Below are 13,214 nucleotides of genomic sequence, written 5' to 3'. Positions count from 1 at the left end.
CTCATATAGATAAAAATAAAAAGAAAATTCAAATAATTATCCTTGTGATGAAAATTCTTAGGATCTACCCTCTTAACAACTTTCCTTTGTATCATAGAGTAATGTTAACTGTAGTCATTATTTTGTACATTATGTCACTAGTACTTATTTATCTTATAACTGGAAGTTTGTACCTTTTGACCACCTTCCTCAGATTCCCCCTCCCTGCCACACTGCCTCTGGTAACCACAAGTCTGATCTCTTTTTTTTTATGAGTTTTTTTTTTTTTAAATTAGATTCCACATAGAGTGAGATCATACAGTATTTGTCTTTCTCTGTCTGATTTATTTCACTTAGCATAATGCCTTCAAGATTCATCTGTGTAGTTACAAATGGTAGGATTTTCTCATTTTTTATGGCTGAATAATATTCCATTGTGTATCTATATCTATATCTATATCTAGATAGATAGATAGATATACTTGCCACAACTACTTTATCCATTCATCCATCAGTGGATGCTTAGATTGTTTTCATGTCTTGGCTATTGCAAATAATTCTGCTATGAGCATGGTAATGCAGATATTTTTTTCCAAGTTAGTGGAAATTCAGAAAAGTAAAACAACCTGCTCAAGGTTTTAACACATGACAGGACTAGGACTGAGACCCAGATATATCTAATTTGAAAGCCTATTTTCTTTACATTTCACACACACATACTTTTGTGTTCTAAAAACAATTCTGTTTCATGCTTTTTCACTTAAAAATAGTATAAGATTTTTTCCATGCTGTTAACACTCTTCATAAACAATTTAATTGCATCATAACAGTCCATTCTAGGTATATTTTTCATGTTGATAAATTTTATATTGTTTTAATTTTTTATGTATACCTTTTTACTACTTAAAACCAAATCATTACAAAACATAATGTGAGAAGGCTAGATCAGTTAGACTGAGTTTTAGAACAGAAAACAGGAAGAATTGAGGAATGCTAATGCCGTAGTCAGTATTCACTACTGCAGGTCACTTCCCTGAAAGCCACTCGTTAAGCAAATGTGGACAAGGACCAGCTTGTAGTCAGATGCTTTTCAAATTAAGACTTTTAACATAAAATTCCAAATGTGTTGCTCTGTGTTGCTAAGGACTTTGCTTTTGTCTTATCCAGTTTCTGACTTTTCTGACAGTACTCTGATTGTACAACTCCTGACAAAATATTTCTCGGTTTCTCTTTACTTTGAGTTTTGTGTCCTTAGGAATTTATTTGGAACTTCTTATCCCAGAGAATCAAATGATCACCATATTTCTGGTTCTGCAAAACTTCCCTGTTAACCACTGAATCCCAGTTATAGAATTTGTAAATATTTTTCCTGCCGACTACCTGTTTAATCCCATGTGTAAACCATATTGTGTTTAAAACATCTTTTTCAATACAATTTTATCTGCCTAGTTACCTCAATTTAAGCTGCTTGAAGAAATAAATATTCTCTAAAGAAGCATGAGGTATGGATAAAGAACTGTCACATTTATAGCAATTTTTCCAAACAGCTAATTAAGTATCCAATTCTTTACTATTTTCTTAAATCCAGAATATTTCTTGAGCACCTGTACTGTAACTGGCATTGTAGTAGACACTGGGCATATAGTAGAGAAAAAGCTAAAAATGATCCCTGCCCTCACAGAGCATAAAGTCTAGTGGAAGAGGCACACAAAAAAGTAAGTAAACAAATTGTGTATTATAATAAGTAAAACAAATAAGTAAAACAAAATGGAATTGTATGGTTTTGCTTGTTTGTCGATCCCATATTCATTAAATGATATTTTACTTAAAGGAAAATTTCTTAATGTCTTTCCTGCTGCCATGGAATTACTTTGTTCTCAGGTCTGTCAGGAAATTATTGGCTTCCTAACAAGAAAATGCCTTTGTAGTGTGCCTGAATGCTGTCTGGCTCTGCTCAGCTCCACCAACTGTGAAAGCACTTGTCAGCTCTGCCAGTAAATCTTCCCTCTCTTACCATAGGTCCAAGGATCTTATAAAGGAAGCCATCCTTGACAATGACTTTATGAAGAACTTGGAGCTGTCGCAGATCCAAGAGATTGTAGACTGTATGTACCCAGTGGAGTACGGCAAAGACAGTTGCATCATCAAAGAAGGAGATGTGGGGTCGCTGGTGTATGTCATGGAAGGTATGGTTTGTAACTATGTTCCTCTGACATTCAAATATTCTCTTTTCATCTTATCAGCCTGCACACAGATGGCAATGCATTGCTCGATACAATTCCCCTTTTCCTTTTTGTTGTTGTTGAGAAATAGTTTGAAAAGAGGTAGAACACTGCTTAGTGGTTGATTAATCATTTGAAGTGTTTGTGTTTGGAATTATTAATATGAGAATCTAGTATTTTTTCAGACATGGGGAAAGGATGATAACGTGAAAGAAAGAATTGCTATTTATTGCACTGAATAAAACCACACACTGTCAGATCATTGAGCAAACTCACAAAGCTTCAATGAAAGCTTAAGTCTCTTGGAAGTATTTTTGGTCAGATAATCAAAGTGTCTTCAGCTCTACTTTTACCTCCCAGTATATGACTAGGTTTCCTGCTATGATGCTTCTATAAAAAGAGAATGTTTTCAGTGTTTCATATGTGTCTGATAGAGGCAGATCATAAAGGTTGGATGGTATATTAGCCACCTGATTAATAAGAGCAATAGCTTGCTTCATAAATCTTGCACAAACTAAGATAGAAACTGCTTTGAAGAAAAACCGAGGCATGCATTGTATAAATATGTTTTGCGCTTACGTAAATTTTCATAATGTGTATTTCTAACTTGAAATTTATAATGGCATGTTTTCCTTTTGGAGGAAGAAAGAAGCCATGAAGAAATCATGACTGAATTAGCTGAGAAGAAAGTGAGTTCAGAAATGTCTGTAATAGAAGACGGTTGGCATAGAAAAATCACAGTCGATTTATTTGATGGCAGTTAGTGTTTTACCCAGAACATTCATGGCAGTGTCCTATAACTGTCAAGTTTCTAGGTCATTCAGACAGGGGTGTATTTGGGCAAGTCAATCAACTTAACTGAGTTTCACCCAGCTTATAAAAAAGAAGATACTATTTCTTTCTGGCAGTGGTTTTCAACTGGTGATGATTCTGTCCCCCAGGGACATCTGGCAATGTCTGGAGACGTCTGATTGTTACAATGTGAGTGAGTGTGGAGGTGGGGGGAGGCTCCTGGCATCTATTAGGTAAAGACCAGGGGTGCTACTCAACAGGGCAACGACCCACATCAAAGAATTACCTGTCCTTAGCGCCTATGCTGAAAAACTTGCTTTCTAACTTCTTTGTAGGATTGTTGTGAAGTTAGTGTGGAATAAGTTGTGTGGATGTGTAATGTAAAGTGTAAAGCATTGTAGAATAGCAATCAGTATTATTCATATACGTAGCTGATTCACTTTGTTATACAGCAGAAACTAATACACCATCGTAAAGCAATTTTCCTCCAATAAAGATGTTAAAAAGTAAATTAATATAAATAAGAAGAAAAAATCAGTATTGTTATTTCCATTAAATACTTGACAGTATGTAAGAAGTGTTTTTTCTACATTAATTTTTCTCTGTGGTCTTTTTTGACATATATCAGGCACCTGATATTTAAGTACTAATTTCTGTCATTTTTATTTCTTTATAGTTTTCAGCTTTTGTGTCAGTGTTATAAAGTTTTCCTCAAGCCAGAAGGACATAAATGTTCAGCTAGGCTTTCTTCCAACAAAGTCAAAATACAATAAACAAAAACACAAACAATATACACTTGATAGAGAATTGCAGGGAAAGGAGGTGAAATTATAGGGCAAGGGTAAATGTGGGTATTGAGCAGGAAGGATGAGAGAAATGGAAGAAATATATAGAGGGCAAGTGGAGGATATAAATATAGAGGCACAATGTTAAGAACTATTAACAATTAGAAACCAAGTTTAAAGTATTTATGAGATTATAACATATCAATAGTTTCATATTATTTGATTATGTATTTTATTGGCAGATATGTTTTTAAGAACACAACTATTGTATAAAGCAGGGTGTACTTCACTTCAGCGATTTTCAAATGTTCATTATTGATATTCCACTCAAGAAATGAATATGTTGAAAACCTGTATGTTGCAGTTTTCCTCGTATATTTTTTCTAAAAAAATTCTTTTTATTCACGCCATTTTTGTTTTCTAAGACTAACTGCAACTTTACTAGCTGTATTAGAAGAAGCTTGGAAATCGTAGTTAATATTTATTGAGTTTTTAGAACTCAATGTCCAACATATAGAGCATGCTTTTTCTAAACAGTTTCCATGTATAAAATTTATTTAATTCTCAAAGTAATCCCGTGAGGTTAAGGGCTAATATTTATTATCCCCTTTTATAGATGAGAAGACTGAGGCCCAACTGGTTTGGAGTAGAGTTAAGAGTGAACCCAAGTAATTTGGATTCAGAACCCAAGCTCTTAACTATAGGGCTATGTATTAGTGAGGGTTCTCTGGAGAAAAAGAGCCAATAGGATGTGTGTGTGTTTGTGTATCTGGGTATCGAGAGAGAGGTTTATTTTAAGGAATTGGCTTCCGTGATTGTGGAAGCTGGCAAGTCCAAAATCTGCAGGGTAAGGCCAGCAGGCTGGAGACGCAGGGAAAGCTTGATGCAACAGCTCAAGTCTGAAAGCCAACTGCTGGCAGAATTCCCCTTCCTCAGGGGAGGTCAGTCTTTTTTCTGTTAAGACCTTCAACTGATCGGATGAGGTCTACCAACATTAAGAAAGTAATCTGCTTTAACTCAAAGACTAATGATTTAAATGTTAATTCCATCTAAAAAATACCTTCACAGAAATGTCTAGTGTAATGTTTGACCAAATATCTGGATGTCATGGGTTTGCAAGTTGACATGGAAAATTAACCATCACAGGTCCATTCCTTGTCAACTTGGCACCCATATACATCTCCTTAAACCATACTCAGCCTCCAAGTAAAGATAGTAACAAGGTCATACTTCTGCCTAACATGACATAATGATCCTGTGTACAATGAAAACAAACAAACCCTTTACCATTTACTCTTCTCCTTAATACCCCATAAATCAAATACTATGATGTAAAGTTAACAATACTTAAATACTATGATATAAAGTCAATACATCTTATGTTACATGATAAGGACTTACAAGAGAGAAGGAAACAAAGATTTTCTGCACACATGCACTCACTCATACATACAGACAAACACATTTGTAACAAAATAAAGAAGAAATACCCGTGGCAGACATCCCTAAGTAAAGATAAATATACTAATTTTTTTCCCCATTGCATCAAGCTAATTTTAATATATTTTATTTATCTTCTTTTTACTGCTAGATTGACTAAATAGCAAGTCATCTTAATTATGTTTTTAAAAACAGTGTACCAATATTCAAAGTCACAGATTTTGCTATGATGCTGTTGTTTGCTTCAGTTAAACTCACTAAATGACCATGATCTTATAACCTGATGCTGATCTGTCCCCAAGCCGTAATTCTAATCAGTTCCATGTAAGTTTGGCTGATTTTATGCTAATATTCTCATGTCAAAATAATTTTAAAAAACCCATCATTTAAAATTTTATAAGTTTTAATTGAGGAGATGTTTTATTGCTTAGTTTTTTATCAACACATTTAATCTTCTCAAAATTTAGATAGCACCCTTCTTGATATAGACGGATTCTTTTTCATTTGTGAACATTATTAATATTTATAGAGTATACCATAGCAACAATGGATGAATAGGCTATGGAGGATCTTTCACAAACTTGCGTATTATCAAAACATTCAGAAAAACATCCAGGAGTTAACATGAAAAATCAGTCCAATTTTTCCTGTCTCTCTTCAGTTAAATGAAGTTTTCTTCATAAAATACTTGTTTAACCTGTGTCTTTAATGATTTTTGTTTTAGCTTGGGCAGTGTCCCAAGTATTACTGCATACCTAAATGCCAAATTTTCTCATCGTTTTAACAAAAGAGAATGGTCATATGTTAAGACTTTACTAATTAGGATGACTGGGGAAAAATCATCTGGAGGTAGTGTAAATATACCATGTATTTTCAATCAAAATAAGTTGTATTACTTTCAGTTATTTACAGTTACTGGCTAGTGGAAGTTTCATTTCTAGTTTTGATCAGAATTGTTTTGGTATTAGTTACTTAAGGCAGCAGTGGATCAAGTTGCTAAGGCTTCATTTATATTTTAATTATGTTTTCACATATATAAAATACTTGAATACAGCTTATTTTCTTAAACCAATAGATATTGGCCTTAATTATGATGTAATATTTGTTAATGTCTTTACACTCTTGCCCTCTCTTTTTTTTCCATAAACATAACTGTCTGCCTACTGTCATCCAAAAGACATTCTGATTTAGTGATTGAGGATTGGTTATGTAAATCAAACACCTTCTTTAGGAATCTAATATTTTTGTAGTGAAAAATGTCTAGTTTATATCCATTGAAGTGGTTGATTTGCTTAGAGATATATTTTCTGTGATCTTTCATTGTGGAAGCAGATAGATTATATTTTGTTTTCTGAAAATGGCAAGTATCTGTTTAGTGTTCTTTGATTATTGGCTATTTTAAGTTAAACTTTTAAGTGAAACCATCAAGTTGTTGTTTTTCACAAGGTGCTTGTTAATGATAACGACTTTTATTAAGTCCTTATATATGGTTTCATATCCATCCCTCTCCTCTTATTAGTTCCTTCTTTCTTTCTGCAAGCATAACTGTGATTTGGTTTAATCTTGGTCCACCTCTGAGTCTTTATTGTTTAGGACTCTGCCATGTACCTTGAAGGCCCTCTTTTTTCTGTCTACCATCAATAGCACTGATTTTGTTTTCTCGCGGTTTTTTAAAAATACTTTTTTAAGAAGGAACAATTCTGGGCTTCCCTGGTGGCGAGGTGGTTGAGGGTCCGCCTGCCAATGCGGGGGACGCGGGTTCGTGCCCCTGTCTGGGAGGATCCCGCAAGCCGCGGAGCGGCTATGCCCGTGAGCCATGGCCGCTGAGCCTGCGCGTCCGGAGCCTGTGGTCCGCAATGGGAGAGGCCACAGCAGTGAGAGGCCCGCGTACAGCAAAAAAAAAAAAAAAAAAAAAAAAAAAAAAAAAAAAAAGAAGAAGGAACAATTCTTTCAACTCATCACACAAGTGATTTTTTAAATAGGCCTTTTGTACACTAATTCTAAGTGATCTGTGATTATTCGCATCAGGTCTCAAGTTTCTGTTGTTATTGCGCTGAGATTTCCCTTTTGTCTTCTGAAGACTGGTCATCTGCTTCCCTTTCCAGCGAGTCGGTTGATACCAGGTCTGCTTGTTAAGCTGATGTCCAACACTATTTATTCTTCAACATGGATATGGATCATGCTGGCCACCCACCATCAACAGTAAACTTATACAACTTCATACTGCAAGTTCTCTCCCACCCCCACACCATCCCCTGAAACAATTTTACTGTTTTTATGATTAAATAACATATGAAAGCTGACATTTCAAAGAGGGATTTTTATGTAAAATTGAACATTAATGAAGAGCTTCACCATGTCAGTTAGCATTCAAAACACTACCTGAGAGTATGAGGGAGTTGAATGCATTTTCATGTGAATTAGTTCAGTAAATTTAACATGAGAAACAGACGATTTTATTCTCCAAAATCAGGTGTTACCTTTTGGCCTTTTGAGTTTTTCATGTTCATCTGAAAGCTATGGTTAGAATAGTTAAAATATCAATGCACTTAAAGTTATTTTTGCAGTCCCTTTACAGGACCAAGCTTATCATGTTAATGATAAAGAACAAGCTGATGTGCTGTGTTAAAAATAAGACAACAGGCCCTGAATGCATCCACTTATGCTAAGCCCCATGTCACCAAATTGAGACTCAGTTATAGTAGTTTTGGCTCTTCCAGAAATGGAATCTTAAACCAGTCAATCAGGAATCACCTAACTAGCAGTAGTTAGGTAATCTGCCTGGTAGGCCCCTGACATCCCCTAAAAGGAAATTGACCTTGCCATAACCAATCCACTTTTTTGTCTAATATCACTTCCTTGTTCCTGCTCCCTTCTGCCTATAAAAGCCTTTTATTTTGTACAGCTCCTTAGGACTTCTTTCGTATTTACTTGACTGAATACTGCCCAATTCATGAACCGTTAATTAAAACCAGTAAGATCTTTAAAATTTACTCAGTTGAATTTTGTTTTTTAACAATTGCTTATATAAAAACAAAAAATCTATTTAGAAAAAAGTTGTAAGCAAAGGGAATCTGGAAGTTTTAAATGTGAATATTAAAATGTATTTCAGTTACGGAGTTAATGTCAAGAACAGGGAACTGAGGTAGTTAGATGCCCCATGGGGTATCATGTTTATTTTGGGGTGCCAACCTTCCAAAAAGACTTGAATATACTTGAGCGAGTGCAGGAAGCATAACATTTATTTTTAGCAAGTTGCCATATCATGTACAGATGAAAGGTTCAGGAGGAGAGAATAACTGTTTTTAAAAGCTGAAAACACTGTCACATGAAAGGGAATTGGTCTTCATGAATCTAGATGACCAAAGAAAATGCAAGTTATAGGGGAGCTTACACTGGGTCTGCTTAAGAATCAATATTCTGCTAATTAATATGTTCTAGAAGTGATGAAGCAACCTGATGTCATGGCAAGACCCCCGTCTCAGGAGGCACTCCAGCAGTGACTACATAGCATCTGCTTGGAGAAAGTTTGTGTGGGTGGAGGGGGATGGTTCCCTGTGGCTGAATTGAACACATCTCCTAATCCCTTTCCCAAGCTCCAAGATTCTGAGTCTGTGTTTCTCTGAACAAGTACCTTATAAGTTAGCTTATGAGAACTCAGCCCTCCAACAGTTTCTTCTTAAAAACCCACCCCTGGGCTTCCCTGCTGGCACAGTGGTTGAGAGTCCGCCTGCTGATGCAGGGGAAACGGGTTCGTGCCCCTGTCCGGGAAGATCCCACATGCCGCGGAGCGGCTGGGCCCGTGAGCCATGCCCGCTGAGCCTGCGCGTCGGGAGCCTGTGCTCCGCAACGGGAGAGGCCACAACAGTGAGAGGCCCGTGTACCACAAAAAAAAAAAAAAAAAAAAAAAAAACCCACCCCTGTATACAATGTGCATGTTTACTTTGGAATGTTTTTGTACTTTATATTATATAAATCTAGTAATACTGCATGTATTCTTCTGCTACTTCACTTTTTTGTTCAATATTAGCTCCCACTATTTTATACCCAATTTCTTTATCCTTTCTGCTATTGATTATATTTGGATTGTTTCCAGTTATGTTGCTCCTGATTACTAATGAGGTTGAGCATCTTTTCATGTGTTTATATGCAGTTTGTGTTCTGTGAAGTGTCTGTTGGAGTCTTCTGCCCATTTTTTTGTTGGTTGGTTGACTTTACATATTTTGGAATTTAATCCTTGTCAATTACATGCATTGCAAATATTTTTCTCCCATCTATATAGCTTGTAGTTTTACTACTTTGTGAGTATCTTCTGAGGAACAGAAGTTACTAATTTTAATGTAGTCGAATATATCAGTCTTATTCTTGGTCTGTGCTTTTTGTATCTTTGTAAGAAATCCTGGAAGGCAGTGTTTCTCATGCCCACATATGTGTGTATGAGTATGTGTGTGTCCGTGAAGGCATGTGTGTAGTAGGTTAGGCAGGTGAGGTATTATCTTGAAGGAGTATATCCACATTTGTAATCTAAAGGAGAGTTGTCTCTTTCAAAGCAGGAAGCTGGAAAGGCAGTACATTTTTGGTTCTGTGTTCTTTTTTTTCCAACATATTTAAAGAATCCTGTATAAGTTGTCCTTAGGGGACAGTAAATATGTTTTTGAATATGCTTGATGATAGCGATTTCTTTTTCCTATGAGGGTAGATTTTACATTTGGAAATAATCACAAGCCATTTAGTGACAGATTTGATGAATAGGGGTAGGTGATTAATATTTTTTTTGGCAAAAATTTGTAAGGATGTATGTATATGTAACACTATAAAGTAATGACAGTTTTTGTATAATTCAAGAACAATTAAAGAAGTTTGATCAAGAACATCATTATCCAAAAATGACATATTTTGAAGGATAGTATTCTTTTTTTCTTTTTTTGCGGTATGTGGGCCTCTCACTGTTGTGGCCTCTCCCGTTGCGGAGCACAGGCTCCGGACGCGCAGGCTCAGGGCCATGGCTCATGGGCCCAGCTGCTCCACGGCATGTGGGATCTTCCCGGACTGGGGCATGAACCCATGTCCCCTGCATTGACAGGCGGACTCTCAACCACTGTGCCACCAGGGAAGCCCAGGATAGTATTCTTAATATTGATTTGGCTACTGAAGCCCTTGTATGATTTTGTAAAATAAGCCTTATCACGTTGTGGTTATACTAATGTATAGTTCTCCATTTTTTTTTCTAAATTATTAATGGTGAAAAAGAAAGTGAAGAGTGTAGCTTTTCTTACTTTTGAAGACTCCTGAAAGCCAAAATAATTAAAACTTGCTATGCTTATTTTTTTGAGATGATAGTTGAAAAGCCATCAATTTTTTTTCAAAAAATTAATCTGAAATTAGTACAACAATCCATAATCATGGACTATGTTAAAAAGGTCCAACTATCTTTTTTTCTTCACAACAGTTACGGGATTTACTTCTATGCTGACTCATTTTGCTAAAATATCAGTATATCCATTCTTCAATTTTGAGAGAATGGCAAATTTGAAAGTTCAAAAATATATTTTTGATGAAAATGAAAACCAAAAACAGCATAGCTGAAAAAATGAAAAGAAAATGTGGATTAGTACCTTCTTGACAATAGTGTAATAACACATTGATTTCTTGCTAATGAGGTGAAATTTACTTCAGCCACCCTTTCATGGAACTGTTGAGTAGTTTGCATGCTGAACAATAAACAGGTTTCTAAAATTGTTGAGGGCTCATTTTAAGAACACACAGATGTATTTCTTCAGGGACTTTAACAAGATTTCCAGTGATTTTTGTGGGGGGCTAGATAGACTAATGCTTTTAATATCCATCCCTCTAATGAAAAATCCTTGAATGGTTAGTAATCGTTTTGGCACTCTCTCAAAGGGAAGGGAAGATGGGCGCTACTTCCCAGCACAGTGAAACTGCCTGGTGTGACTACCATGGCAACAGCCCACCCACCCCCACTCCAGGAAAGATTGAAATGGGTCTCTGAAGTCCTTATTGGAATTCTCCCATGACTCCGCATTTGAGGAACGCAGCCTGTAATTGCACATACTTTATCTGAATTTAACTACTGCACCTTTGGAAGGTTGTGGTCTGAGTCTGATCTTTATGTTTTGATATTTATATTTAGATTTATATAATGATCTTTATATTTTATATTTAGGCCCTTCCATAAACTCCTTTCTGATGAAAATGAAAATATTTTTGTACCAAAGCTCCTGCAGAAGTGCACAGATTTAGAATTATGATAGATGACTTAAAATGGTATTAAAATCAATTCCTGAGAATCCACATTTCATGCATATTTAAAGTATCAAGGACTTGTTATTGAGTATATGTACACTAATGATTTATTTAATATTTTTTTTTGCCTAATTTGCCCAACTTTACCAAGTTAAGTATCTTCTTTGTATCCAAAACTATCTTATAGTTACTCATAAGAATATATCTGAGCTAATGCTTTTAAACCCAAACATTTACTTTTTATTTGCTCTTTGCAATCTTGTGTAACTTAGCAAGAAGAGTTAAGTTATTCTGTACACTTTTCAATATCAAAGCAGGTTACTCTGTTAATTTATCAATAGCAAAGCCATATTAGGAAAAGCATCTAGTGAAGGTGGCCAAACTCTTATGAAAGGTGGTTTTCCATTTCACAAATACACAATGGTGTATTTTCAGAGGAAAACCAAAACTTTTCGTAAAATCGTAATTAATAGTCAGTGTTTAAAATTTTCCTTCAAAATCGAGTATGCTTCTTTAAAAGATCATTTATTCCCTACTGATAAAAAGAAGAGAGTGAGTGAGCATTTATTCCCAGTAGAGCTTAATTAATAGCCTATTGTAATAACTTTCATTAAAAGCCATTCACATACTCATCAATTTTTTTCATTTTTATGACTATAAGAACATAATTCAGTGTTACATTTTATATTTGGCTCATGTTTATAGACCATCATTTTACATTACTCTTTTATTACATTGCATTTCATAATGGTTTAGAATATTTAATACCTTCAGCATGTTCTTAAGGTAGATCTGTGCTTTCTCCAATGGTTCATTCAATAATGGTACATGCCCTCAAATTAAAGCCATATTTAAAAGATTTCTGGTGCAAAGATTTATATTGACTCACCCTGTTGGAAATATACACACACACATATTTGTACTTTGTGCCCATGTACATGTATATGAATTTACATGAAGTTATCCATTCTCAGAGTTTAGCTTATCTTCCAGGAGATGATGGGGTGGTGGTAGTATCATATATAGGATTCTATAAATGGTTAAATTCAAATTTACAAGAAAAGCAGAAGATTAATGATAAGTATTGGTGATAAGGCTCTCATGTGATTTTAAAATTAGTCTGCAAAGAAAAAACACTTGGTTTGTAGGTTTCTGAGCACCATTGTGCAGACCATTCTCTTAAAAGCAAATTAAGATGACTTGTACAGAAAGTTTTGAAATTTCATTTAATCCTATAAATTTGAATTTTTATATAAGTTTATCAGTTCTAAAGGTCAAAGGCATATGAAATAGGAAAAATGTTTCAGCAGATTTTTCTTTGTGTTGAGAATTAGGTTACATATATACATAGCAGGCATTGCTGAACTACCATACTTTCTCTCCCTCCATATGGTGTGTTTCTACAAAAGTAGAAAGGGTGTTATAGATAAAGCAGAGCTTGGATTTGACTGAATGTAGTTCATGAATATATGAAATTCTTTGTATTTCCCTCAACAATTGAGAATAGCAAAGAAAGTTTTCAATGAAGTTCTTCAATAGTTTCCTTACTATGATTTACTAATTCATTTATTTGATTATTCATTTCTCAATTTCGATTCTTAAAAACTACTTCCTCAATGCTGACTATATCTCAGTGGGCACTGAGAATGTAATAGTGAAGAAGACATACATGGCCCCTTCTCTTCTAGAGCTTCCATCCTGGTGATGGAAATAGGGGAAAAGGACAAAGAAC

The 13,214-nt window shown here is 35.1% G+C and overlaps 1 protein-coding gene across 2 annotated transcripts in view; it reads left to right on the top strand.

The window, feature by feature from the left end:
• PRKG1 (protein kinase cGMP-dependent 1) overlaps positions 1-13,214 on the top strand; it is a 1,245,509-nt gene that overhangs the window by 167,584 nt on the left and 1,064,711 nt on the right. For both annotated transcript variants that reach the window (XM_082633213.1, XM_082633214.1), the window contains exon 2: positions 1,999-2,165. In XM_082633213.1, the coding sequence (XP_082489339.1) occupies positions 1,999-2,165 (167 nt within the window). The remainder of the gene's footprint in view (positions 1-1,998; positions 2,166-13,214) is intronic.

Source organism: Mesoplodon mirus (genome assembly GCF_964341445.2).
Source record: "Mesoplodon mirus genome assembly, chromosome: 2".
Lineage (NCBI taxonomy): Eukaryota > Metazoa > Chordata > Mammalia > Artiodactyla > Ziphiidae > Mesoplodon > Mesoplodon mirus.
Note: the sequence above shows the minus strand (reverse complement) of the source record. Positions and strands in the feature narration are given on the sequence as shown.